The sequence below is a fragment of the Lethenteron reissneri genome, chromosome 38 (genome assembly GCF_015708825.2).
Source record: "Lethenteron reissneri isolate LAM-NWPU_2019-01 chromosome 38, ASM1570882v1, whole genome shotgun sequence".
NCBI lineage: Eukaryota > Metazoa > Chordata > Hyperoartia > Petromyzontiformes > Petromyzontidae > Lethenteron > Lethenteron reissneri.
Genome location: NC_083816.1, coordinates 8,081,347 through 8,108,584, shown reverse-complemented (window position 1 = coordinate 8,108,584; position 27,238 = coordinate 8,081,347). Strand labels below are relative to the sequence as shown.

General features: G+C 51.7%; 1 protein-coding gene across 1 annotated transcript; it reads left to right on the top strand.

The window, feature by feature from the left end:
* The first annotated feature begins 436 nt into the window (after positions 1-436).
* Positions 437-26,883, top strand: HDHD5 (haloacid dehalogenase like hydrolase domain containing 5). The gene is made up of 9 exons (XM_061566994.1): positions 437-750; positions 7,854-8,066; positions 9,101-9,213; positions 16,772-16,865; positions 18,904-18,937; positions 20,245-20,419; positions 21,601-21,789; positions 22,582-22,891; positions 24,409-26,883. The coding sequence occupies exons 1-9, from the start codon at positions 655-657 to the stop codon at positions 24,565-24,567; spliced, it is 1,383 nt and encodes a 460-aa protein (XP_061422978.1). The 5' UTR covers positions 437-654; the 3' UTR covers positions 24,568-26,883.
* Positions 26,884-27,238: the final 355 nt, after the last annotated feature.

Sequence of the window (27,238 nt, the reverse complement as noted above, 5' to 3'; positions counted from 1 at the left end):
TTTAAATGTTTTAGAAAAATAATTACCTATCTGTTACAACGAGCTTTCTCTCGTATGACTAAATAAAGTACTGCATATAATACATTAATTCATTCGTTTATTTTCAATTCAAAAACGTTTCCTGGTCCGTACAACGGCGTCTTTTCAGCCTCGTTAAATCAAGCACGTGAGTCATTCCTGCACGAATTCATGCATTCATTCAGCTCACGGAACGAACCAAAACCCCTCCCACCCACGCACACGCACGCGGCCTCGGCAGCCAATGGCGTTCCATCGCGGGCCAACGCCTCCGCGCGCACAACAACAAACGCGACCTCCCATTGGTCGGCGCCGCTCTAAAGCACCAGCGTTCTCGACCAATGGGAGGGGAGGTGTGCGGGGGTGGGGCGGGACTTCCCGGAGGGGTCCCCGGGGGTAGCGGCAGCGCCCGCTCATTACGAGACGCGAGGCTCCGTGCGAGGTCGCTCCACGCCGCCGTCGTCACCACCGCCACTACCGCCGCCACCGCCCAGCCGGGCTGTCAAAGGCAGCCACGACGCTGGTCTTCCGCCTCTCCGCCTCTCCTCCTCTCCTCCTCCTCCGCTCCGAACTCAACTCGGCCGTTGATTTTGTGTGTGTGTGTGGTTTGCGTTGTAATTCACGCGGCCGGTAGCGATGCGGCACCTCGGCAAGCTGTGGCGGAGCGCCACGGGGCTGCTGCTTCTTCAGCCGCCGGCGAGCGGAGGAGTCCAAGCGACGGCCTCTGTCCGGGTGAGCGGCGCCGCGTGCCCGACTCGCTGTGCCGGTGCCCCCCCCCCCCCTTGTCGGTGCCCCCCCCCTTGCCGCCCCCCCCTTGCCGCCCCCCCCTTGCCGTTGCCCCCCCCTTGCCGCCCCCCCCCCTTGCCGTTGCCCCCCCCCCTTGCCGTTGCCCCCCCCCCCCTTGCCGACCTCCCCCCCCCCTTGCCGACCTCCCCCCCCCCCCCTTGCCGACCTCCCCCCCCCCCCCTTGCCGACCTCCCCCCCCCTTGCCGACCTCCCCCCCCCTTGCCGACCTCCCCCCCCCCCCCTTGCCGACCTCCCCCCCCCCCCCTTGCCGACCTCCCCCCCCCCCTTTGCCGACCTCCTCCCCCCCCCTTGCCCCCCCTCGCCACCCCCCCTTGCCCCCCCCTCGCCACCCCCCCCCTTGCTCCCCCCCCCTTGCTGCCCCCCCTTACCCCCCCCCCTTTGCCGCCCCCCCCCCTGCTGCCCCCCCCTTTCCGGCCTCGTTGCGCCCGGCACCCCCAGGCGTACCGCGGGTTTCCCGGTCTCTTGTCTGTCGCGCCTGCCCGGCCCTGCCCGCGTGTTAGCGCGCCTCTCTCTCTCTCCGGTGATCTCGTCTCCGTCGCCTAACTCGGCTGTCTCTCTTGCCCACCTGTGTGCCGTCTGCCGTGACCTCCTGCCGTCGGCGAACACTGCACGTGGTGGCCTCCAGGTGCACCTAGCCTGGCACAGACGCCGTGTCCACGTCCACGTCGCCGTCACTTTGTGGCGAATGGCGGCAATTGTTTTATGCCTTTTATCTGTCGACCAACGTTGTTACTTTCCTATCCACCAACTTATGAACGTATCTATGACCCCCCCTACCCCTACTTACATACCCACATCTACTTCCAAACCCACATACTCAAATACCAACCACATATCCCGCTAACTACCTGTTCACCTGTCCGCATACCAGCCAGTCAACCTGCTTGCTTACCTGCCTAAAGACATAGCCACTCATTGATCCACCTACCCACGCGCTCACCTACCCACCTACCCACGCGCCCACCTACCCACCCACCTGCCCACCTACCCACGCGCCCACCTACCCACCCACGCGCCTACCTACCCACCCACCCACCTACCCACCTACCCACGCGCCCACCTACCCACCCACCTACCCACGCGCCCACCTACCCACCCACCTGCCCACGCGCCCACCTACCCACCCACCTACCCACGCGCCCACCTACCCACCCACCTGCCCACGCGCTCACCTACCCACCCACCTACCCACGCGCCCACCTACCCACCCACCTACCCACGCGCTCACCTACCCACCCACCTGCCCACGCGCTCACCTACCCACCCACCTACCCACGTGCCCACCTACCCACACCCACCCACCTGCATACTCAATTCACCCACCTACCTCCACGTCCCCAACTACAGTACCTAGTCATGTTCCTATCTGTTGGTATAACAATATATCCGCCCACACAATAATTTCCCTACTACCCACATTCCCTACTACCCACATACCTGCTCACTTACCTACCCATATTACGGGCGTCCCTACCTACTAATTTATCCACGAGTTGCTAAATTGGAATACCCACGTACGTGCATATCTACCTACCAATCTGCCTACCTATTTGCATACCCACCTGTCTACCTATACAGACACCTACTAACCACACATCCCACATACCTACCAGCCTACCTTCCTACCCACATACCCACCAAATCGGTAAAGACGTTATCTGGTGATTCCCTACTGCTTTGGCGGTGGTGCACAAGCACCAGTGACGTATACAATCGGCGACGTTTCGGGCAACGGCCCTGCTTCACAGGACAACCCAATCATGCTCATCGCCATCGTCATCATATGGCCATGATCTTATCCACTGCTGGATGAAGTCCTTGCCAATACTGAACCACGCGTGGGCTGGGGGGTGGGGTGGTGTTCCAGCTACTTGGTGTGGCCTCTGATTGTTCCTGTGTTGTGATGTGACAGGGGTCGCATGTGACAACGTTGGGACTTGACGTGGGACGGCTTGGGCCGTGGTGCGAGCGTGTTGTGTGGTTTGCAGAACTATCTCGGAGCCGATTCCGACGTTTCATTTCACAGCCGTGGGGTGCCATCGATCTGCCGCAACCTTAGTCGATGGGGGCTGGTGGCCGGTGCGGTGGGAGTTCGGGGTGCCAGTCGGCTTGGCAGCTGCGTCCGAGCCAGTGGTATAAATGCGGTCTGGACTGAAGGGTGCTTTTAAAATGTAATAATTGTGTTAACAAATCAAATTAATCTTCTTGGTTCTTTCGGTAAAGTCATCAGACGCTGTCGCCTCGACAGACCTGGTTTTCACCTGAGGACGGCTGCTTGCGTTGTGGGCGAAACGTCGTGAGGATTATTTTATTTTATTATGTTTTATTTTTATTATTTTATTACTTCCCTTCTACGTGACTTTACCGAAAGAACCAAGAAGACGAATCCCTGCAGTCACGAAAGCTTTAAATCGAAATTTAAATCAAATTAACTCAAAACTCGTTTGTCACTCCACTGACGGGTTGGGAGGGGTTTCCTCCCTACCCACGATTGTTGCGGGTCTTGAGGGTTATTTAACGTTTTTTTTTTACCATACTTCACCACCCTGGTCACTGTCGGCCCACGATCATGTTTATTGATTTCGTCCACAATGAAGCATTGTCTGGTGTCGTAATTGGGGAAAAGAAGTCAAAGTGATTTCCTGCTTATCTCCTCGTTTTACAGCCCTGAGCCATTGGTGGAAATTCCACATTCCTATGGCAGGCGTGAGTTTATCCTTAGGACAACCACTGTTGACTCCCCCCCCCCCCCCCCCAACGTGGTACTGATTTTATCTACCCTGGAGGGATGATGGGCTGAGTCAATTCCCAACCAGGAATGGTAGTCGCCCATCCAAACACTGTTCAGGGTCAAGCTTTCTTAACCTCTGAGATATGACTGGATGGATTGCATTCTGGGTTATTTGGTTATGGGCAGATTCCGTACACATCGCAGTGTTAACGTGTGTTCATTTGCACGTGTGCTGTTAAGGTATTCGCGCGTAGAATGTATCTCCCAAATCAGTCCTGAGAAAAGGAATTAGCCAAACATTCCAGTGCGGTGAGGATTTCGAGAGCCAATAGGTTAATCGTACTGCAAACTGTTAAAAACAGTATGCAGTGCCATTAACATATCACACTGCATATTTAACCCGTTTATTCACAGCAATGTAATTATAACCCGAATGTGAAATTAACTAATTTACTGTTAAGTCGCTTAAATATATATAATTTATTGTTAATGGCATTGCTGACAGCTTTAGCATTTCGAATTTGGCCAAAACTGAGCAGGTGGGGATAAAGATAAGGGCGGATTGATATGATCCCTTGTATAACGAGTAGTCTTACATAAGGCTGCGTTACATAACACCGTCAAACGTGTAAGCGGCGTATGAAGTTGTTTAGTATATCCACGTGCGACGAGCCTGTTCATGAAACTTGTTATGCTGTGTTATTACATCTTCACGGGTGACACAATCCACAATTGTCGCAAGCAAAGAGGATGCACGAAGGGCACGATTGTTAACATTGCACTGAAATCCTCACTGCATGGATTTTTTACGCTCATGATCCGAGTACAAGGTGGATACAAGGACACGTGATCTAAGCATGTTTCAGATAGAGGCACACGGGGTCCTTGCTACCAAAGGGATGGGGCCTGTTGTAGTCCACTTGTTACTGTGTGCAAGTTAAGTCGTGCGAGAGAATCGATAATTTTTTTTGCCTATGGGTGGTTGTGTGCAATGAGCTCACATGAATGCTGCAATGGACTGACAACGTGCTGTTATTAATGAATGATATAATAACCAGTTAAGAGAAAACAAAATGAATTTTGATTTAAAGCTTTCGTGACTGCAGGGATTCATATTCTTGGTTCTTTCGGTAAAGTCATGTAGAAGGGAAATAATAAAATAAGAAAAAGTATAGAACAATAAAATTCTCACGACGTTTCAAGGAAAACATTTCTTGCTGTGGATTTCACACCTGATGATGATTGCTTGTGTTGCAGTCGAAACGTCGTGAGAATTTTGTTGTTTTATATTTTTTATTATTTTTTCATTTCCTTTCTACGTGACTTTACCGAAAGAACCAAGAATATCGAAAAATAATGATTTACTGTGGAATATATGACCACACGACCGACACGGTACAGGGAGACCTTCATCCAGCAGTGGCTTAAAAATAGGCTTTGATTTATATTTAATTTATTTAACAAAAATTGACCAAATGTAAATTGACTCAATTGGTATAATAATTGATCGAAGCAGTGCACAGAGACACAGACGCTTCGGGACTGATGCGAACCCAGTGGCGAAGTGTGGTTGGAATGGGCCCTGGTCAGAATCAGAACCTTTATCCTGGATAAATCCGATGACCTATGAAAAAAAACGATCGGATTAGAACGTATAGGAAAGGAAAACAAATCACACAAAAATAAATATTAAAATAGATCAAGTATATAAGTTCCAATTGTAGCAAGCAAAGATGGTGCAAGGAATGAAACGGGGCCACCTTGCCTGTCCACTATCCCTTCCTCTTCACTGCTCACTCCCTGGGTCCCCGGTGCAGTAACACCGCCTGCACACTCGATAACTACGCCACTTGCGGTTGAATAATATAATGACCCGGACTGAACTGGACATTGCAGATGCCCTCAATTGAGCAGCACTGCGTCTCCGAAGCGCAGCGTTATGTAAAGGACAGGCTGACCCGAATCGTGTGCGGTAAGCTTACACAAGACGGACCGCTACTAAGCGCTCCGTGTACACGGCACGCTTGTGTTGTACGCTGGCAACGGGTTGCTATGGAGCAGCGGTGGCGTGGAGGTTCACACACTGCGCCGTGTTCCCGGCGACCTGAGTTCGACTCCTGGCGAGTGATATCCGAACCAGTCCTGCAACAGAATTGTGGCGGTGATGTCACACGCGATGCACCACTATCGAGCGTTGTGCATACGCGTGGTGTGATTGTATTGTACTGCGTGCTCGTAATGAGTAGCCGTGGAGGGAAGAAGAGGTTCCCGCATTGCGCGATGGACCCGGCGACCTGAGTTCGATTTCCGGCAATGGTGAACATGAGTGGCGAGTGATTTCTGAACCGGTCCTGCCTCCACCCTCCTCCGCCCACGTGACCAACCTGCACTGACACATGTGGTGAAGTGTGGTTCAAACAACCTACATGAAGACACTGTGTATGCATCCCTTAATCCAGCAGTGGCCGTAATGTATATTTACATCGGCTTGCTCGTTTTTACTTCTATAAGCTTGGATTGTGACATTTACCTGGTTCGCTGACGAAGGGAATCGTATTTTTGTTAAGGGGGCATCCATTTAGTACGTACGCATGGAGGGGGGAGGGGGGGTTAACCCCAACGCGTACGCTTGCGTATGGGGGGGTCTACTGACAATGTACGCATAGGAAACGGGGGGGGAGGGGTGAAGCCTCGATAATAATTTATCGACATTGGCCTCGAAATGATTTAGATAGTCCGGCGGTGGACTGTCTGTTTGCTTAAACACGTTAATATTATTAATCCTTGATCGTTTCTGCGTGGATTAAATATCGGCCGTTCTGTAGGATTTGGGGGGGCGGGTCAAGCGAACGTACGCAGGTGGGGGGTAAAAAGTACACGTGCGTACAGGGAGGTGGGGGGGAGCAGTCAGGTTTTGAGAGATTTTTGCGTGCTTACTAAATGGATTGCCCCTAAGTGCTAGCATGAGACCTGAAGCGGTTTAGAGCTTCAGGCTTGACGACCCTGCTGTAAGAGTGCAAACCATTCAACTTCCACTTTCTAAGTTGGAACCCGATAAAAAAAAAAAGTCCCATTCATTTATCGCCGATCGTTTGGGCAAAATGTAGCGGACGCCCTTAACTAGCAGTGTATTGACAAAAAAAAGGCTGGAGATGTACATGCGAGCGAGCGTAGACTGGAATTTTTGTGTCCAGGTGTAGTCTGTGTAACCCTTTAGAGTGGTGGTTCTCAAAGTGCGGTCCCAGGATCACCAGGGGGCCCGCGTCGCTTCCCTTTCCGCTCCTTCCCCCGCCGTGCTTCACACCTCCCATCCGCCACCTTTCCCCAAGCTCCTGCAATGAAAACCCTTCGCTCGATCCAAGGGATGTGTCGCACTCTTCACATTAGTTTTTTTACATTTTTTATATTGCCGCCGATTGCTGGCTGCTGACATTTTGGACCTATGGTCAGCAGCTGTGCTGTTGAAAATAAAAATAATTTTTTTAAAAACCATTTCGGAAGCAGCTTCCCACATCATTTTCATCATCGTAATCGACACAACCGCAATAGTTACATAAAATGGGAACTTAATTTCTTGGGTTTTCTCCACTGTTGACCATCTTTCACACCGTGCGTAGCCAACCATGCGCGTGGTAGGTGCTTACAACTGGAATGCAGCCAACAGAAACCTCGGGTTGGGGCGTTGACGCATTATTCATGCCTGTCCAGTGTCCCAAGGCATCGCTTGCCTTCGACGCGCTGACGCCAAGGCAAGGCGGTTTTGTGTCGTGACTTTAGGGCAGGGCTATTTACATGTGTGTGGGTCACGCACGAGTAATTGACCGCAGTAATAATTACTGGTGAGATTATTCCATTCATTATCGTCATCATCAGCGGCTATTATTTTCCTAAATGGGTCGACAATAAATAAAGTTGTTTTTTTTGCCTATCTTACACTTTTTTTTTATCCCATCTGTGTTTATGTATTTTGCTGATGACTCCTTCCTACGGGTTGGGGGTTAGCCCCCCCCCCCATCATATTTCTCCAGATAATTTACAGTTAATCTCTCTCGATGTGTGTCCGTGTTGTTTGGCATGAAGTCCAACGTTTCGCCCCCACGTGCTGGCATCTCGTTCAGGAACGTGCAGCGATTTGTCGAACAATCCCCGCACCTCCGATTAGCACGGTTGTCTACGTACAGCGCGAAAGAAGTTCAACATACAGTACACACACACCTCTCTCTTATGCTCCCTTCGGCAGCTCCGTCGCTGAACGATCGCGGCTCACCCCCCGCCCCCCCCTCTCTCCGTCCTGCAGTGCAAGACGCAGTCTGCCTCGTTCGGGCTGCTCTTCGACATCGACGGCGTCCTCGTGCGAGGCCGCACGCCGATCCCCGCGGCTCGCGACGCCTTCCGCAAGCTGCTGGACGCGAGCGGTGCGCTGCGCGTTCCCGTCGTGTTCGTCACCAACGCCGGCAACTGCCTGCGGCAGGCGAAGGCGGCGCAGCTCTCGGAAGTGCTGGGAGTGCCGGTGCGTTGCGTTGCGTGCGCTGTGGGTTGGTTGCCGCGGTGGCGAGTCGTTAACCCCTTTCCTGTTTCCGATATCGGAAGAAAAACTAAAATAACTTTATCGGAAGCTCCCGCAAGGCCCACGCGGCAGGGCGTGTGGCACAGTTTGTAGAGTGCGGTCGTGTCGCTACGGTTCCCTGTGGTTGAGTGCGATCTCTTTAAAAATAACGGTGATACGCCTCTCTAAATAAAATTAAGGCTAACCGCTTGCGCGTTTCGGGATTCAGCAGTGAACGGGGGCCACGCTGCAACTTGCGGTCGTCTCGGAACGGCAAAGGGTTTAACCACCTCACCTAGTATCCAGGAATTCGTGGGTTCGACACCGACCCTGATGACTGTATATTTGGAGTTGGCATGCTCTCTCTCCCCGTGGTCGTGTGGATTTTTGCTTTGGGTCCTCCGGTTTTACCCTCCACGTTTAGAATCACAATCAGAATCTTTACTTAGACTGCAGGAGGAATCCTATGAGCTGTGAAGCTCTTTTTCACACATGTCCAGTATCGGCGGGTGAGCAAGTTACAACGATGCGTTGAGAGTATTTTGCTGCTGTAAGTTTACATGTGATGAGCCACTTCGTCGGGCGATCATTTATGTTAGCCAGGTCTATGCAGCTCAGTGGACCATGCCAGGTAAAATAAAAATAGTTTAGTTTAGGTCGGTGGGTCATTCAGCTGGTCCGTCGTCCTGTCCGTCCATATGTCCGTCTGTCTTGCCCAGTGTTGTAAATGTGACGAGGCTGTTAGGTGCGAGGGAGGTGCCGGTAAGTCCATCGCTCGGTGGGTCGGTCGGTGTTGACCCTCCCCCCGCCCCCACCCCCGCCATTGTTAATGTGACGATGCATCGATTTAATATTGATTGAGTTTTGTGGTCAATCTTAATAACAACAACCGCATTTTTAGGTGACGTCACAATCGCGATTACGATATGAGTTGCACAGTCACCGTGGATCGTAGTCGCTGACGGTGTGGTACGCGTGCGTTTGTGTCGCGTGTGCAGATCTCCCAGGAGCAGGTGATGCTGTCGCACAGCCCCTTGCGAATGTTTGAGCAGTACCACCACAAGCACGTGCTCGTGTCCGGCCAGGGGCCCGTGGAAGACATCGCCAAGAAGTATCCTCCCTCTGACTTGATGTGTTGTTCTCCCTCTCCAACCCACACTCCCCCCCTCCTTACCCCTCTTTGTAGGGGAATATAATGTCCTACGATTGTGCATCTTGCCGGGTCTGTTGATTCTGAGTTGCAACATGAGTTCTAGATTTGAAGCTTTCATGACTGCAAGGATTCATACTCTTCTGTTTTTTCGGTAAAGTCACGTAGGTAAAAAATATAATAAAAAATAATAAAATTATAGAAATAAAAGAATTGAATTTTTTTATTTTATTTTATTTCTATTATTACTTTTATTAATTTTATTTTTTACCTCCGTGACTTTACCGAAAAAACCTAAGAGTTTGCAACATGAGTATTCGCTGCTGATTTTTTGCACAGCAGTGCCGTCAAAACTGGGCCGATCTTCCAAATCGTTAGTCCGAAGTCCCGCGGCAATTTAACAATGACAGCAGCGAGAAAATTCAGTGCAAAGATAACACGATTCGGATTTATACACGGAGTCTCGATGTTTCAAGAACGCCGCACAAGAAAAGTCGGCATATTTGTTTGGTCGAGAGAAAGGGGAAGTGAGTCATAGGCAGACGAAGAAATTAAGGAAGGCCTTGAGTCTGGACTTGAACAGAGACGAGGAGTCGACAGAACAGATGGCTGGGCGGTGGGGAAGAGAGTTCCAAACTTTTGGGGGCAGCAGAGGAGAAGGAGCGACCTCCCTCTGAGCGACGGGTTGACTGGGGGCTCGTTTACTGCGCCGCCGGTACATGTGCACAAAAGTGTTGGATGTGTGCTTTGGAGTATCAGGCAGAGTTCAGTACAGAACGCGTGTGCATTAGGAACGTATCGATACAGCCTCCGCGCAATTTTAGTAGATTTCCACAATTTGGGGGTCAGGGTGCCATTAACGGCAAGGGAAAATGAGCAGGTAAATTTCGGCTGATGATTGCTCCAAAACAGTGGTTGGAAAACAACAAACAGTGGGGCAATTTTGTATGAACAAAAAACAAAAAAAAGGGAACCAGTTTGAAAAGTAGCTGCGCAATTACCCTGCGTCCTTTTGCTTAAATATTTATTTTTAAATGAAGAAACACAATACACGTGATGAAAATCAACAGAGAAGTGTCAAAAGACGAAAGGGTTTATCAATATATATCGATTACCTGCTGTGACATATGGATCGGAAACAATGACAGAGAAAATGTAACAAAAGCTGGAAAGTGCTCGGAGTAGCGGGGAGAGGTTTGTGCTTGCAAGGTTCGTGCTTGCAATATTTCCTCCATGAATGGAAAATCATGGACTCCACCAAACTGCAAATGCGGTGGGGTGCAACCCATCAGGCGTGTGTGAGTGACTGTCCAACACTACATGCATACTCTGGTTCTTTTTCTTCTTTTGTATGGCTAATCTGGATGCATAGCAACATCTTACAATCAGTAGCTCTCTCGCTATATTTCTTCCTGCCTCAGCAGTCCGCCTGCTGTATTTTTTCACCTGAAGACGATTGCTCGTGTTGCGATCGAAACGTCGTGATTTTATATTATTATTTTTCTATCTATGTGACTTTACTGAAAGACCCAAAGAGTGTGAATTCCTGCAGTCACGAAAGCTTTCAGTCAAGATTTAACTTACAATTTCACATTCGGGTGGTGAAGCCATCTCAGTGGGCCTGGTAACATCCAAATTGTTTACAGTTTAGTTTCGTGGCATCGTGAGAGACGTTGGATCATTGCAGAGGGCGACGGGTTGTTGGGAGGTCTTCGTCCAGCAGTGGATAGATCGTGGCCGATGCCGATGATAAACGGTGGCGGTGATGACATTTCAAAGATGCTGCACCCGTGTGGCCGAGTCGGCTGTCGGGGGCGCTTGCGTCGTGCATTAAGATGGGGAGCGGTGGGGCTTGACCGGCTCGCTGCCGTTGTGTTAAACCGGTCTGAGCCGGCCGACGCTTGCCGAGCCGCCCCCACGTGGGGGACCCAGCGCTGTGACCTTTAGTGGAGTGCCGTGGCTCCGGAGCGACGATCCTCCCTCTAACCGCTGTCGGTAGAGACTCGTCACTGGTTGTTCATTTCGTCGTCGTCGTCATTATCATCCCGATCCATGGGCAGATAGCCCATAAGTGTCTCCTGCAAATTGCGTCATTTGTCTCCACTTTCCTCTCTGTCTTGTGCCAATATGCTCAGGTAGTGCCACGTCTCTTAAGTCGTCAAGCCATTCTCTGTTGTTGATTTAGTTAAATGAAATCGGCGACAAAATGATTGTCAACTAAGCGTTTTTTTGGGGGGGCTTTTAATTTTGAAGTGGTGTGCGAATGCTGCGCTACGAAACTGGCGGCCAAAATTCTCTTGTGTCCCCGCTGAGAGACATATATCCAGAGTTGGGTAGATCACAGCTGATGGTTATGACCCCACCTCCCATTACCAACGGGTGACTGCGTACGCTGCGAAAGAAGTTCAACATAGGTGACGACAGCCAAACAGATCTGGTGCAACTGTGCGAGTGCCGAGCGAGCATCCGCATTGCTCCTGTAATTCTACATTCTTTCTGCTCGGCCTCCCTCTTGACAAGACACTCGTGCAATAGCCCTACACATACACACGTGGTGTACTGTGGCATACACCGGTGGTACAGTAAAATCGGAGTAGGATGGGGGGAGGGGTGGCGGTGTGGGTCAATTTGGCGGAGCCCCCCTATGGGACGCTACCTCTGACCCCACACAGAGGTGATGTCAGTTTTGAGTGAGAGGTCAGCCGGAGCGCAAGTGCGGACGCGGCGTAGGTCGCTATCCAGACGTGCGAGCCTGGACGGTCGGCCGAACGAGCGGGGGCGCGCGACGAGTTGTGCGCCTTCTTGGTTCTTTCGGTAAAGTCACGTAGAAGGGAAATAATAAAAATAAAACATAATAAAATTATTCTCACGACGTTTCGGCCACAACGCAAGCAGCCGTCCTCAGGTTCATTCAGACGCTGTCTTTCCGACAGACCTGTTCTTCACCTGAGGACGGCTGCTTGCGTTGTGGCCGAAACGTCGTGAGAATTATTTTATTATGTTTTATTTTTATTATTTTATTATTTCCCTTCTACGTGACTTTACCGAAAGAACCAAGAAGATGAATCCCTGCAGTCACGAAAGCTTTAAATCGAGAGCTGTGCGCCATCGACGTGCCCGATCACATCCTGACGATGCCATGGGATTCGGCCTCGGAGAATGCCAGTGTCGCATTTCTCACTGCAGGTGCAGCAATAGACTGCGCGAGTACAAAAGGTCCTGCCCCCCCCACCCGCCCCCTTCCCGCAGTCGCCGCACGTCGGCAGTTTAAAACGCTGCGGTCGCGCTCTGCCCTGCTGCGGCACGGCTTGTTCTATCTCGTCTTGCCCTGCCTCCGGTCAAACGCAGACAAATCGACGTGGAACGGTTATGTTTTGTTTGGGACGGCGAGTGCTGATGCCTCGCCTTTGGATTGTGATTTAAATTGTCACTGTTTGGGCAACGTTGCATGTTTCCTCGCCCGCCCCCGCCCCGATAAGACGCCGTTGCCCGCCTTAGCGCGTATACGAGGCAGGGTTATTCATGGACGTTTCTGGCATTGCTTGGTGAAATTTAATAGCACGTAAAGTTTTTTTTACTCCCGATTTAGCGGGGACCTTTTTCATTCCACGGTGACCCGTGCATTTGAATTGTGCGCTCTCTTAAACAACGTCTGCATCGTCTGCGTTATAGAACGCTGCCGCTGCGGATTTGCCGCCTTCCGTTACGGGTGAAAGCGCTGCCTTGCGCACGCAGCGCGATCGCCGTTCGCATCGGCGCAGCGTTACCGTGCGGTCCTTCCGATGCGTTTTCGTGTCCTACCGCGTGATGTTCGGCACGATGTTCAAACATTTCGCTCCGTGTGTGCGCGGTGGGAGGGGGGGGGGGGGGCAGCTTTTTGAGGAACTGAAATTCCACGTCGCAAGAAGTTCCCCAGCACGTGAAATGGAACGGAATTCGCATCCAGAATCAGAATATAAATTTAGTACTGGAGGAATGCGATGAGCTATAAAAGCTATTTTTCACTGATGTCCAGTAGTTCACAACACACGGGGGGGGGGGGGGAGGTAGCTAAACGTCGGACACCACGCTGAAAAAAAATCTGCGGCACAACTTTAAAACGCGCCGCTGGAGAAGCTGTGTGGCACATCTGTGGTAAAATTGTTACAGGTGTGGAGGTTTTTTTTCTTGCAAAAGAACAAACGAGTTTGGGGGGGATACAATTTCCATGCACAAGAGGACGGAGTACAAAAACCTGTGCACGCGTCCTGGGTCTCCCTTTGCACACGGGGGGGGGGTGGGGGGGTAATGCACGTTGGAGGGTTTTGACGTCTGGCTAAATATAATTGGATTGGGAAAAAAAATATGCGAGCGCGGACAGATGGTGGTGATGGTGACAAAACATAAACAGCTTTGCAGCTGCTACAATTACGATTCCAGTCGAGTGTGGATTTGTCACGTGTCTGATAACAGTTATAAAAATGTTGGACTTCTTTCCAGTTTGAGATTCCAATAATTAAAAGTATCAATGGCAAATACAAAACATGCACTTGCAAAACAGCTAAATGTCAAATGCTGTGGAGCAACTGAATATTTTTTGTATGTAGGCAGGTGGCGCATGGTGGCGTAAAGTGTGTTTAATCCCACCTGTTCCAAGTCGTCAGGCCAGTGTGGAAGAGTAGGCCAAGATAACCTCTGTAGAGGGGCACTCTAACGCGCCCTGCCAGTTGGATGCCCTTCCGCCAGCAGCGGCGTGAACTGTAAACATTTGCAAGTGAAAAATATTAAAACAAATTGATAATGGGAGCAAGATCAAGACTTGAGTGAGGTCGAAGGCAGTGGATCAACAGTTTTTACATTCACATTGTCCCAGCGATTAATCAAGTTCACCCCGTTAAACCGAGTGGGAGGCAAGAGTGATTGACTGTAAGCGCCATGGTGGCGAGATGTTAACTACATCGCCTGGTGTGCAGGGTGTGTCGTGGGTTTGATCCCAACCCTCACACCTGTGCAATTGAAGTTTGTCTCTCCAGGTCCACCGTTTTTTTTCCTCCACAATTAGAATCGACGTGCGTTTGGAGTATTTGGCCGCTCGCAATTTCCATGCGATAAGCCACTTCGTTGAGCGATAATTTTCTGGCTGGGTCGCTAAAAAAGTTTGAGTTTAAATGTATCGTTTTAGAAGAATGCCATTCCGTTCCAGGTTCACTGAGCATCGCGGATGAACTCGCACCCGCCCGAGTCTCGCGTGAACTCTTCGGCGCACGATGCAGGGACTTGAAGGCTCCTCGTAATCTAGGTTTTGGATCGGGGAATTAGTCAGTACAAGCAAGCCAGATGAACTCGCCGTTTGTGTGGTTAATGCTTCGGGGACAAACCGAATCGTTGCAAGTCCCTCACGAGTGCCAGTTTGGCTGTTAAAGGGCACAATGCGGAATTGGTGTGGTAAGTCTCACCCAGTCTCGAAGGTCCTTTTCAGGAGGGCCTTGCGTTGGGGATGTTTGACAAATTCTGTTAATGAGTGTGGGGCGCCATGTGGGACTTGAGGAGGCCTTCATCCAGCAGTGGATTAATTGTGGCCGATATTATTATGAGGAAATGATAACCACATGTTTGGACAGGTCGATTCAACCCATTGCTGTGACCGTCATCTCCTGGCCAATTCACATTATCTCAAGAAAATGCAAAGTTGATAATTGTTTTTTTACCCTTCTATCTGGCAACAAAACTGACACCTTTTTTACAAGGAGTCATGTTTGCATAGACCACAATACCTGCAGTCATAATGCAAACAAAAAACATAACTTTGATAATATATGCACTGTCCTTGAAGTTGATTGGTCCACACCCGAGACAGCTTTCCTTAGAGCCTAGTCTCACATGGGTTGGACCAGATGACGACAAAAGGCTTGCCAGATAGAAGGGTAAAAAAACAATTATCGTATTTTTTACTGGAAAATGAGGTTCCAATGGTGAAAATGCAGAGTTGATACAATAATGGAAAATATGAACACAGAAACCCGAATCGGATGTTGGTCATAAATCCAAAGTTGAAAACATAAGAAAATTCCCATCTTCACTCGTGGCTTTTGTTGGTAAATATAAAATGTTTTATGGTCACAGTTATACACGAGTAATACATTCCACTAATGTTAATACGGTGCAAGATGTCAAATTGAAAGAAAAAAAACATTAAACGAGATCATTTCAAGGTGTCATCATCGGCCATGGTCAATCCACTGCTGATTGAGTAAATCGACTGCAAATAAATGATCGCGATGATTGTTTCATGAAGAAAATGATCTGCTTACATGTAAAAGGTTCACGATACAAGTAGGGAGGCTGGGAATGTGAAAACTCCTGATAACATATTGGGACACACGTAGCAGCAGCCAGCTGTCATCTGTCCACTGCTGAATGAATGCTTCCCCAAAGTTATAGCCATCTCGCAGGGTCTTGCGATGGTTGCAACTGTCCACCTGGGATCGGAGCTTTGGAAAACCCACCGATAGTGACGTCACCGCCACTTAGTGGCGAATGGCGGGTGTTGTTGTCATAAGGAGAGTGGTAATGGTGAGTTTTACTGATTTTTGTGAATTCAATAACGACAAGGCCACAGATAACGGTGATGATGTCGTATGGAGGAGCAGCAATTTGCAGTACAGCATGACGTTAGCTCTCGCATGTGTTGTTCGACAGCGATGTCCGATGCTTCAAAAGCATCGCGGAAATTCCGTTCCCGTTCTTGGAGTAGCCCCCGGCACGTGGAGCGAAACGTCGGCACAGCGCGCGGAACAACGCGCCGCGGGACGACCCGAACAACACACGGGAGAGCCGTACAGCGCGACCGTGATATTAATTATAAAGGTTTTGGGTTGGATCGCGTAAATATAAACGTGTCGTTAACTCACCACCACCCGGCACAGACAGTTAGTAAGGTTTGTCCCGTGAACAAAGCGTGGCATTTGGTTACTACTCCAGCACATCGGTGTGATGGCGAGTAAACGTGGGACGTTTACAATCGAGTACGACGTTTCGCTCGTGATTACAACCAGCTTCACCAGGCGGTTTTCCAGAATTGTGTAGAAGTCTTCCAGATTCCGCTCTTAAATAGAACAAAGTGATAGTATCACTGTGAGCCTATCAGGTGCATAGATCAGAGGAGGGGTGGGAGGGGTTATTGCAATCATATACGATCGTAATACTCGGTGCCATCGCGGTGGTTGATCGTTCGCTATCCGGTCCAGAGCCTCCGTGGATCCGGAGTGGGTTTCAGGGATGTACCTTGAGGGGGAACGAGGGCAGGCGTTTGAGTTGTTGACCAGACGTCGCCCCGATGCCGACACGTGCGTTCCCGTAACTCTGTAACCCATCTCTGCCTCGTGGGTGCCCCCCCACCCCCTCCCCCCCACCCCCCCCCACCCCCTCCCCACCTCCACCGTGAAGCCGCCGCGTGTTTTGCCCCCTCGCGCACGCGGTTTGTTCCTTAACCGGAGCCACCCTTCGCCCCCCCCCCCCACCACCTCCTCCCCCCTCACAGCCTGGGCTTTACGCAGATCGTCACCATCGACATGCTGCGCGAAGCCTTCCCCCTTCTTGATATGGTGGACCAGAGCCGTAGGCCCAAGGAGCTGGTGAGTCGGCTGTCGTTTCGCTGTTGCTGAACAAGCTTTATTTTATTTTTTATTTTTATTTTATTATTTTATCACATTTTTTTTACGTGTTTATTTTGCTTCTATTTTACCAGGTAAGGCTCACTGAACTATGTAGCTCTTTTTTTCAGAAGCGACCTGGCTATCACAAATGATAGCACAAACAAGTGGATTATGTGGAAATGAATAGCAGCCAATATACCCTAAACGTGTGACGTTCATTCTAAATGTGGAGGGAAAAACCGGAGGACCCGGAGAAAAATCCACGCGACTACGGGGAGAACATGCAAACTGCACGTATACAGCCATCGGGATTTGAGAGTGAACCCATAACCTCCTGTATACCAGGCGAGGTAGTTAACATCTCCCCACTGGGGCATATATAGTGTGGCGTGCCAACCATGCCCCATCCCTGGCATGAGCCAATTGTTTTCCTAACCGGTAAATGAGAGGCCGTTGCTGCGTCAACGATTTCACGTGTGTACGAACGTTCCCAGAGTCTATTTTGAAACGACGAACGGATAAATTGTTAGACGACCAGTGGAGCCAGGGATGCGAGTGCCTGGCAGGCGCGTTTTTTTGCACCGCGGCATTGATGTCCGCACGTGCTGCGGAAGGTTGATTTGACCTCGCCGAGATGGGAAACCTGTGTCGGACCGCCACCCAGCAGTGATGTGCTTCACGTGCTCACCAGAAATTGAAGCACAAGTCGCCAGGATTACGTCACGGACACGCGTACGCGCGCGGTACCCGTGATGCGTTTTACTTGGCCGCTTGTGAGGATAATTACACAGCGGAGCAGATAGTTGCACGTGTGTATGTTGAACTTCACATACGTGATAGTGCGTTATCACATATCAGTCACTTTGTATTGTCACTTATAAAGAAACTGGAACCGCTAAACTTTAGCTGTGGCTGGGCATAAAGCTCAGGTCGGCATGTTCATCGCGCAGTGCTCTAACTGCACCGATGCTATCAAGTGCAATTCTTTTGAACTTCTGTATGTACGTTGAACTTCTTTCGCACTGTACGTAACCAACCGTGCTAATCGGAGGTGCGGGAGAAGGGCAACAAACAGCACAAAAAGCAATTTTGAAGAACTGAGTTTAAAAAAAAATTCTCAGCCGCTTGCCGACCCACTGCTGGATGAAGACGGCAAACATTTTTGTTTGACCGTGCTTCACCACTCTGGCCATGCGTGGGTTGGCGATGGCTTGGGGTTTAGATGTTCGGAGGAAAGTGGAGTAAAGGGCGGTCCCTGCTATTACGACGTAATGTGTTACTGGAAACCCTGTTGTAAATCGACCCCTATTTTAGCATAGACAACAGACACGGTAGAAACATCATTTGCCGATGTTTTTTTATCTGTTATCAGCCATATTTAACAGGGTTTAAAAGGTTGAAATCCAAAAAAAAACTTGAGTATGGCAAAAAAATCCACGCCAAGTCACGTTAGAAAACCATGGATTCATCTTCTTAGTTCTTTCGGTAAAGCCACGTAGAAGGGAAATAATAAAATAATAAAAATAAAACATAATACAATTCTCACGACGTTTCGGCCACAACGCAAGCAGCCGTCCTCAGGTGAAGAACAGAGCTGTCGGAAAGACAGCATCCCAATGTTTTTTAGGATGCTGTTCATTTGGACACTGTCTTTCCGACAGCTCTTTTCTTCACCTGAGGGACGGCTGCTTGCGTTGTGGCCGAAACGTCGTGAGAATTTTATAATGTTTTATTTTTATTAATTTAATATTTCCCTTCTACGTGACTTTACCGAAAGAACCAAGAATACAGACCGACTCTGTTAAAATGCATTTGGAGTCGTGTCGAAAGATGCGTCGTGTCGTTTCTGCGGCGTAATTTGATCCACGGCGGCGTTATATTAACACCGTGAATGTAGTTCGTTGTAAATCGGGCGCGTCCGACACTGGAGATGCCTGTAATGGGATCTGCTGGCGACATTGTTTGGTAATTTCGGAATATTTTACTTACAGTGTATTTTCTCTTCTTGTCTTTTCAGCCAACAACAACGCCTGATTTCCCAAAGATTGATGGTAATTTCAAGGCTGACACACAATAATAATACTTAGACATTTGTTTGGACCTGCACTTATTAAAAACGTGAATATTTCTCTCACGAAATAATTTTTAACACAAAACATGACCTATTCCATCGGTTCATATGTCAATATGCTATGACTTGTAATTTCCACTTGTTTGTTTTGTCTTTGAGATATGCCCACATTTCCAATGAAATATGGATTTTGCATAGCATCTAAATGTGCAATTCAAGTGTGCAATTTATTACCACGCTTGGCAGGATTCTACTTGTGTTTTTTTAACCGACCTCGGTGCTGTTTCTCAACCGATATGTTTGGTATGAGATGCGTTCTCCCAGCCTCGTTGTGCTGGATGTAATGTGCTGATGCACGACCTTGCCATTTGGAACTTGACCTCTACAGTTGTTTTTGGATTGTTCTGTTCATAATTTTTGCTTTAACCAGGTCGCCCTTAGGAAATGAGCGTTTATTTCCCAAAGGTTTTTTTGTTCTGACTTGCGCCAAATATTAACAGACAATGATGAATTCATGGAACCGCGTTTCATGATGCTGTACAGAAACAGTGGGCTAAGCTCGTCTATATAGAGGCAGTGAGTCATAGGAGGGAAGATTTTGAGCCTCTACTTTAATAGGGGCAGGGAGTCAACAGCACGGATGAGTGGGGGAAGAGAGTTCCAGACAACGAGGGCAGCAAAGGAGAATGAGCGATATCCCCACTGGGCAATGGTTGATTGGGGACTGCTCGGCAGTAGCTGTCTACTGGCTTCCTCTCGCAGCCCAGTGGATTTGAGAGTTTAACAGATCCCTGCCTAATCCACCAACCCTCAGCATGCCCCCGTGTGTATCTGTTCATGTGCGCGTCTGTGCGGGCGTGCATGCGATGTTGTGTTCAGTGGTAGTGTGGAGTGGTTCGCGCGCTGCGCTACGAACCCCGCGACCTGGGTTTGGTTCTGACCACGGCTAACCTCTGTGGCGATTGATAGATTGTTTATTGGCATCCGTGCTGCACCTCCCCTAGGTCGACGCAGCCTTAAATGAGTACCTGGTTCAGTGTATAAACATGAGCACTGCTTAGTTTGGGGGGGTGGGGGGGGTTGCGGCAGAGGTCGCAACTGGGTACCCAGTTGCGACCTCTGCCGGCGGTGGCGGGATCTTTGTTTCATTTTTGTATTGTTGTTTTTTTTTATTCTGACAAGAGCCCCGGTACAAAGCGCGAGCGATGAACAAAAGGGGTACGCAGGAATTCCGCGGAGGGACCTTTAAATTTCCCTTGAATCTTTTTTTGCTTTTTGCCACGACAGCGATCATCCTGTTTGGGGAGCCAATCCGGTGGGAGACGAACCTCCAGCTGGTGATGGACGTGCTGCTGACGGACGGGCGTCCCGGCACGGGCGCCCGCGCCGTGCCCCACCCCCATCTCCCGCTGCTCGCGTGCAACATGGACCTCATGTGGATGGCCGAGGCCAAGATGCCACGGTGACGATCCCAGATAATCGTTGGGGGGGGTTGCTGGGCGCTGGGTGGGCATCCCTCCCCCCACACCCGCGCCCACTCCCGCCTTGCGGGCATAGCTGCCCCAAGGGGTTAGGGGATTGCACAACGAGGGTGGAGCAATTCACTCTCCCGGCGAGATGGATTTAAACTGTCGATTCGATTCCAAGAATGGATTAGTATTAATCCACCGTGCCGATATGGTAACTACCTCGCCTGGTATGCAGGAGTTTATGGGTTCGATCCCAAGCCTGATGCCTGCTGTGTATTTTGAGTGTGCATATCTCTCTCCCCGTGGTCGCGTGGATTTTTTTCCGGGTCCTCCGGTTTTTACCTCCACATTTAGAATCAACCTGTGTTTAGAGTATTTCGCTGCTATGAATTCCCACACGATGAGCCACTTCGATTATTTGTGACCACGTCACTTCTGAAAAATAGCTCTATAGCTCAGTGGGCCTTAACTGATTAATTAGTAAATAGTATAACAATTTTTAGTTTTTACATTGTGGTGAATGGTAGCACCTTCGTGCGGCTGCAGGGGGTGAAGTAAACACAGTTCGTTCAACTTTGCAATGATGTAACAATACAATAATGCAATATAGAATAACAACAACAAAAATTCGCCGCCCTCTGTCAATCCACTTGTCGGACGAAGGCCTGGCCGTTCCTTGTCAGTCATTACGACTGTTTGGTCACGTTTCACGACGCTGGTCAGTGAGCGTTGGTCAAGGGGTGAGGGTCGGGTCGAGGAGCGGTAGTATCGTCGTTAGCGCGCCGCGCTACGAACCCGGCGACCCGAGGTCGATTCCCACTCATGGCCGGTCCTGGGCCTTCCCTAGGTCGACTCGGCCTCAAACGAGGACCTGGTGCAGTTTGTAAAATATCTTCACTGGGGAGACAGAAGCGTAGTGCTGCTCACCCACCCCTTCGTGTGCTGCGCTGGCCTTAATAGGTGCTCACCAACAGCATTTGCCCCGACTGTCTGTTAAAGCTACACAGGGTGTGTCGTCTTGGGTGGGTGGGCAGAGAGAGCACGTGATCGTCGCGCAGTGCGCTTACCACTTCGCCACCGCTCCCGACGCTACGATCGGAGCGGTCCACTCGCCGCGTCGTCGCCCCCTGAACGCCGTCGTCCCCCCTTTGCTTTGCGCGCCGCGGTGCCGCAGGTTCGGCCACGGCACGTTCATGGTGTGCCTGGAGAGCATCTACAAGAAGGTGACGGGCAGGGAGCTCAAGTACGAGGCCCTGATCGGCAAGCCGAGCGAGGTGACGTACCAGTACGCCGAGTACCTGGTGCGCACGCAGGCGCGCGAGATGGGATGGCAGCATCCGGTGGAGACCCTCTACGCCATCGGGTGAGCGGGAACCGCGGGGGCGTCTCTCTCTCTCTCTCTCGTCAGCTGGATCCTCGCGCCCCGCCCCCCCCGACACGCCACATTCCGTTTTAAATGATAAAAAATAGATATTTCACAAGGCCCTTACCTGCCCAGGCCCTCACCCGCCCAGGCTCTCACCTGCACAGACCCTCGCAAGAGCAAGCGGTCCCTTCCTCCCTCTTGTTGCCCCCTCCCACCCCCTCCCTCCCACCCCCTCCCACCCCCTGCTGCCCGTAACGTTTATTTATATTCGGAGTCTGCATATCTCTCTCTCCCCGCTTAACACGTAGGCTTTCGCGACCAATTTCATCCATAATATAGGTTTTTTGGGGTTAGATTTTTGGGTGAGATATGCTGTACTAGTAACGAATTGGAATGTTCTGTTTACGTGACAAACCTTACTAATGGGGTGTGTCGGGTGTTGGCGGGTTTAACGACACATTTTTTTTTTCTCCGGGTCTTCCGTTTTTTTCCCCTCCACATTTATAATCAACGTGCGTTTAGACTATTTGGCTGCAACTATACATTTCCACGTGATAAGCCACTATTGTTTGTGGCCAGATCGCTTATGGGAAAGATCCATTTCGCTCAGTGGGCCTTACCTGGTGGTTGTAAGTAAAAAAAAAAAAGTAATAATCCGTGAGCTGATTTCATCGCTTCTTCTCCTCCCAGGTGACTGTCCACTCCGCAATTATAATAAAACTAATGTAACATCCCTGGCCATCCCCGCACCCTCCCCGCTCCCACCATTCCCCCCTCGTCCGTCGGCAGCGATAACCCCATGGCGGACATCTACGGGGCCAACCTCTACAGCCGCCACCTGCAGCGGAGCCTGCGGGAGGAGCGCGGCGACCGGCAGGCGGTATCGGCGCGAGTGCAGGCCCGGGCTGCCGGAGGGCTGGCCGTGGCGCGCCCAGCACGTCCCGGCAGTGGCGGCGGCGGCCGGGACGTCGATGACGACGGCACGGCGAGGACGACGAGAGGGCACGCGATGCACGGAGCCGGGGAGCTCGTCGGAGCCACAGCCTTGGCGTGCCGCTCCATTCTCGTGTGCACGGGCGTGTACAGCCCCCACGCGCAGGTGCGTGCGTGCGCGAGTTGGTGTGTGTGTGTGCGAGTTGGCGTGTGTGTGTGTGTGCGCGCGAGTTGGTGTGTGCGTGTGTGCGTGCGCGAGTTGGTGTGTGTGTGTGTGCGTGTGTGTGTGTGTGTGCGTGAGTTGTGGGGAGCGGTAGTGTAGCGGTTAGCGTGCTGCGCTAGGAACCCGGCGACACGGGTTCGATTCCCGCTCACGGCCAACACCGGTGACGATTATCTGAACCGGTCCCGGGCCTCCCCTAGGTCGACTCAGCCTCAAATGAGTACTTGGTGCGGTGTGTAAACATTGCCACTGGGGAGACAAAGGCGGTCGGGCGTGGTGCTGGCCACCCACTCCTTTGTGTACCGTTGCGGCCTTCATAGGTGCTCACTAACAGCACTTGCCCCTACAGTCTGTTAAGGTTATACGGGGGATCTTTGTGAGTTGGTGTGTGTGTGTGTGTGAGTTGGCGAGTGTGTGTGTGTGTGTGTGCGTGTGTGCGTGCATGCGTGTGTGTGTGTGTGCGCGAGTTGGTGTGTGTGTGCGAGTTGGTGTGTGTGGGTGTGTGAGTTGGTGTGTGTGTGTGTACGTGCATGTGTGTGTGTGTGTGTGTGCGCGAGTTGGTGTGTGTGTGCGTGCGACCCGAGCTCGATTGCCGCTCACGGCCGCCAGTGACGATTATTTGAACTGGTTCTGGGCCTCATCTAGGTCGACTCAGCCTCAAATTAGTACCCGGTGTGTGGCGCCGCGGTGGCGAGTCGTTAACTACCGTGGGTTCGATCTTGACTCTGACACCTGTATATTTGAAGTTTGCATGTCTCTCTCTCTCTCCCCGTGGTCGTCTGGAATTTTTCTCGTGTTTTTCCTTCCACGTTTAGAATCGACACGCGTTTAGAGTATTCGGCCGTCATAAATGTCCACGCGATAAGCCACTCCGTCGAGCTATCATTTGTGAGAGCTCAGGCCGCTTCTGAAAACGAGCTACGCAGCTCAGTGGGACTTTGTTTTCGGATTGTTCTGTTCATGATTTTTGCTGTAACCAGGTCCCCCTTAGGAAATGAGCGTTTATTTCCCAAAGGTTTTTTTTGTTTTGACTTGTGCCAAATATAAACAGACAATGATGAATTCATGGGACCGCGTTTCATGATGCTGTACAGAAACAGTGGGCTAAGCTCGTCGATATAGAGGCAGTGAGTCATAGGAGGGAAGGTTTTGAGCCTCTACTTTAATAGGGGCAGGTAGTCAACAGCACGGATGACTGGGGGAAGAGAGTTCCAGACAACGAGGGCAGCGAAGGAGAATGAGCGACATCCCCACTGGGCAATGGTTGATTGGGGACTGCTCGCCAGTAGCTCTCTCCTGGCTTCCTCTCGCAGCCCAGTGGTAAAATAAAAATTGTTTCGTTTCATCGTTTAGAACGCCGGCACTTGGGAGACAAAGGTGGCCAGCCGTGGAGTTGGCCGCACGTGTCCCACCCGTCCCCTGAAGGGTTTTCTCACCGTGCGCCCCCCCCCCCCCTCCAGGTGCCGGAGGACCCGGCGGAGGCGGTGAAGGAGACTGTGTTCCACGGCCACCGTGACTTCCGCTTTGACCCGGAGCTCGTGGAGCCCACCTACACCGTGGAGGACGTCGACGCCGCCGTCGACCTCGTGTTCCGCGAGGAGAATTTCACCCTCGCTTGATCGAGCCACGCTGCACCCCCCCCCCCCAATGTGCTGCCCCCAATGCTGCCCCCACGCTGCCCCCTTACGCTTCCCCCCCACGCTGCCCCCTCACACGAACCTCAAGCTCCCCACACGCTGCCCTAACCATGTTCTCAACATTGCCCACACGCTGACCTCATGCTGCCCCCCACGCTGACCGCACGCCGCTCGCATGCTGCCCTCGCGCAGCTCCACACTGCCGTGGGCGACTTGGATGATCCGATGGCAGCATCCGGTTCCATCTCCACCCAGTCGCCCCCCTACTGGCATACCGACGCTCGGGCGCAGGCCGGGGCTGCGTTCACCCTCACGCCGCACAAAGACAGCTGCCACTGGAGATGTCCCCCCCGGGGGCCCCCCTGGGCGAGACGGCGGTCTCTGCAGCGGGGGCGTTGGAACGGTCGAGATGACGTCACGCGCCGAGGCCTTTAGCCTGAGCGTCGCCAAAGAAACGCAAACCCTTGTCCGAGGTTGACGGAGGGAGGGAGCGAGCGAGCAATTCCGGCGCGGCAGGCGCTCGCTCGTTCTTGTCGCAACGAGAGCCGCTGTGATCCTCGCCGAATACCGGAGAGCACCCCCCCCCCCTCTCCCACAGGGTCGCCTGGGTCGTAGCGGCACGCTGCGCCCGTATCGCGTCATCTCCCCGCGTAAGCGACGAAACGTTGCGAGTCCCGGGGTTTCGTTGGAAGAAGAAGCTTGAAACAAACGTGGACCCCCCCCCCCCGTGTGGTGATGATGTCCCGAAGGCTCGGACAAGCGAGAAGGGCCGAAGAGGTTCCGTCTCCTTGATGTTGTTCATCGTTCTTCCGCGCTTGTAGCGTTCAGCGTCGCCGCAGCTGAGAGCGGCGACGTAGCACGGTTGGCATGGGCCCCCCTCCCCCCCCGTGCAAGAAATTAAATGTTGGGGGGGGGGGGTTCCGTTGCCCAAATTTCCCCAACCGCGCCCCCCTCTAGCGTAACCCCCCCCCCTCCTCCGGCCCGTGAACCCCAGAGTGCGGTTGCACCGCATGCACGCTCGTCGCTTGCTAGCGCTACTGGGCGCTAGCTGGCCCTACCTAGCGCTAGGTAGCCCTACCTAGCGTTCTAAACTACTCGGTAGCGTTAGGTAGGGCTCCCGGGCGGGCGGGAGGGGAGGAGGGGGTACGTGAGAGCTGTTCCCACGTGGAGCCCAGCGTGTCGCGGAGTCACGGTTTCGTCGTCTCTCGTGTTACGATGTTAATTTATGCGCATGCGTCACGCGTGCACGTGTACATACATACGTGTCTATCTGTCTGCTGCTAGATGAGCTGTATATTTCCGCATGCGCATCAACCGCACACCCCACCGCCACCCCAAGTCGTCAGCGGAGAATGTCGCATGTCGCGCAAAACGCACGCGTTGTCTTTGCGGTTCGGGTCCCGTGCCTCGCGCTTCTCTCCGCCCGTCCGTCCGTTCGTTTGGGGACTCGGCACGGCGACGGTGCTGCCAAAGCGCCGTGCCTCGTCGCACCACCAACGTGAGGTCCGGCACCTTCTTGGCTCTGCTACGTCAACGTCCGTTGACAAACTCAGCATGTTGAGTTTGCTGCATGTGCGTGTGTGCGCGTGGGCATGTGGATGACGTAGCGGTCAGCGCGCTGCGCTAGAAACCCGCCGGCTCGAGTTCGACTCCCGCTCACGGCCACCAACACCAGTGACGATTATCTGTAGCTGTTCTGGACCTCCCTTGGGTCGACTCGGCCTCAAATGAGTACCTGGTGCGGTGTGTAAACATCGCCACTGGGGAGACAAAGGCGGCCGGGCGTAGTCGTGGCCAACCCCCACCCCATCGCACGGTGTCGGCCTTCCTGGGTGCTCGCTCACAGCACTTGCCCCAACGGGGGGGGGGGGGGGGGTTAATCTTTGTGCGTAAGTCGAAGTGAGTCGATTATTTTCTCGTGCGTTTCGTGTGTGTGAGATGGGGAGTCGAGGGCGCGCCTTGTACGTTTTTTTGTGTTTGTTTTACGTTTCTCGTGCTGTATGTGAAAGTTCGCCTCGCACATTCGTCGTCTGGTGACGGTGCAGCAGCAACAACAACAACTATAATGAACCACTGACTTGAGGATGTGTATCTCTCTCGCTCTCTGTCTCTCCCGTGCGCGCCGCCGTGGATGTAGCGTCCTCTGCGTTCCTCGTTATTTATAGACGCGCGTGATCTGTGTTCGGCTCGGGTGTTTTATATCGTTTTAACCGCACGAAGCAATACGGGAAACTCGCACTCCCTTGCGGATGTACTCGCATCAAGCCTGACGAATTAAAATCCTCGCATCCGAACCGACGCGCGCAGTGTTCGCTCCGTCTGTTTCTGCCAGGAGGAGTGTTGGTCGAGGTTTTACAACTTGAACTCCTCTTAATACCCGCGATGTCAATGACCCCCTCGCCTCCTTTCTCACCCCACCCTTCAAGAGCACCTCCCAACAACGGCAGCTGCTTTGCATTACACTGGTCAACACACTTTCTGGCATAAGGTATTCCAACGGGTTTAATGTAATTTTGGGGTGCTTAAACCAAATCTGGCATCAGTTTTTGTCTATTACATCAGGTTGTTGAGATATCAAATATTGCATTTTCAATAAAAACTGCAGAAGAAAAATAATAAATAAATGTGGATATCTACATAAAATGATATAAAC

What these genes read in the sequence shown, in the direction of transcription:
- HDHD5 (XM_061566994.1), top strand. Translation starts at nt 655, where the DNA reads ATGCGGCACCTCGGCAAGCTGTGGCGGAGCGCCACGGGGCTGCTGCTT. An exon ending in GTGGAAGACATCGCCAAGAA is followed by an intron (nt 9,214 to 16,771) that starts GTATCCTCCCTC and finishes CCCCCCTCACAG; the next exon opens with CCTGGGCTTTACGCAGATCG. An exon ending in GCCGTAGGCCCAAGGAGCTG is followed by an intron (nt 16,866 to 18,903) that starts GTGAGTCGGCTG and finishes TTGTCTTTTCAG; the next exon opens with CCAACAACAACGCCTGATTT.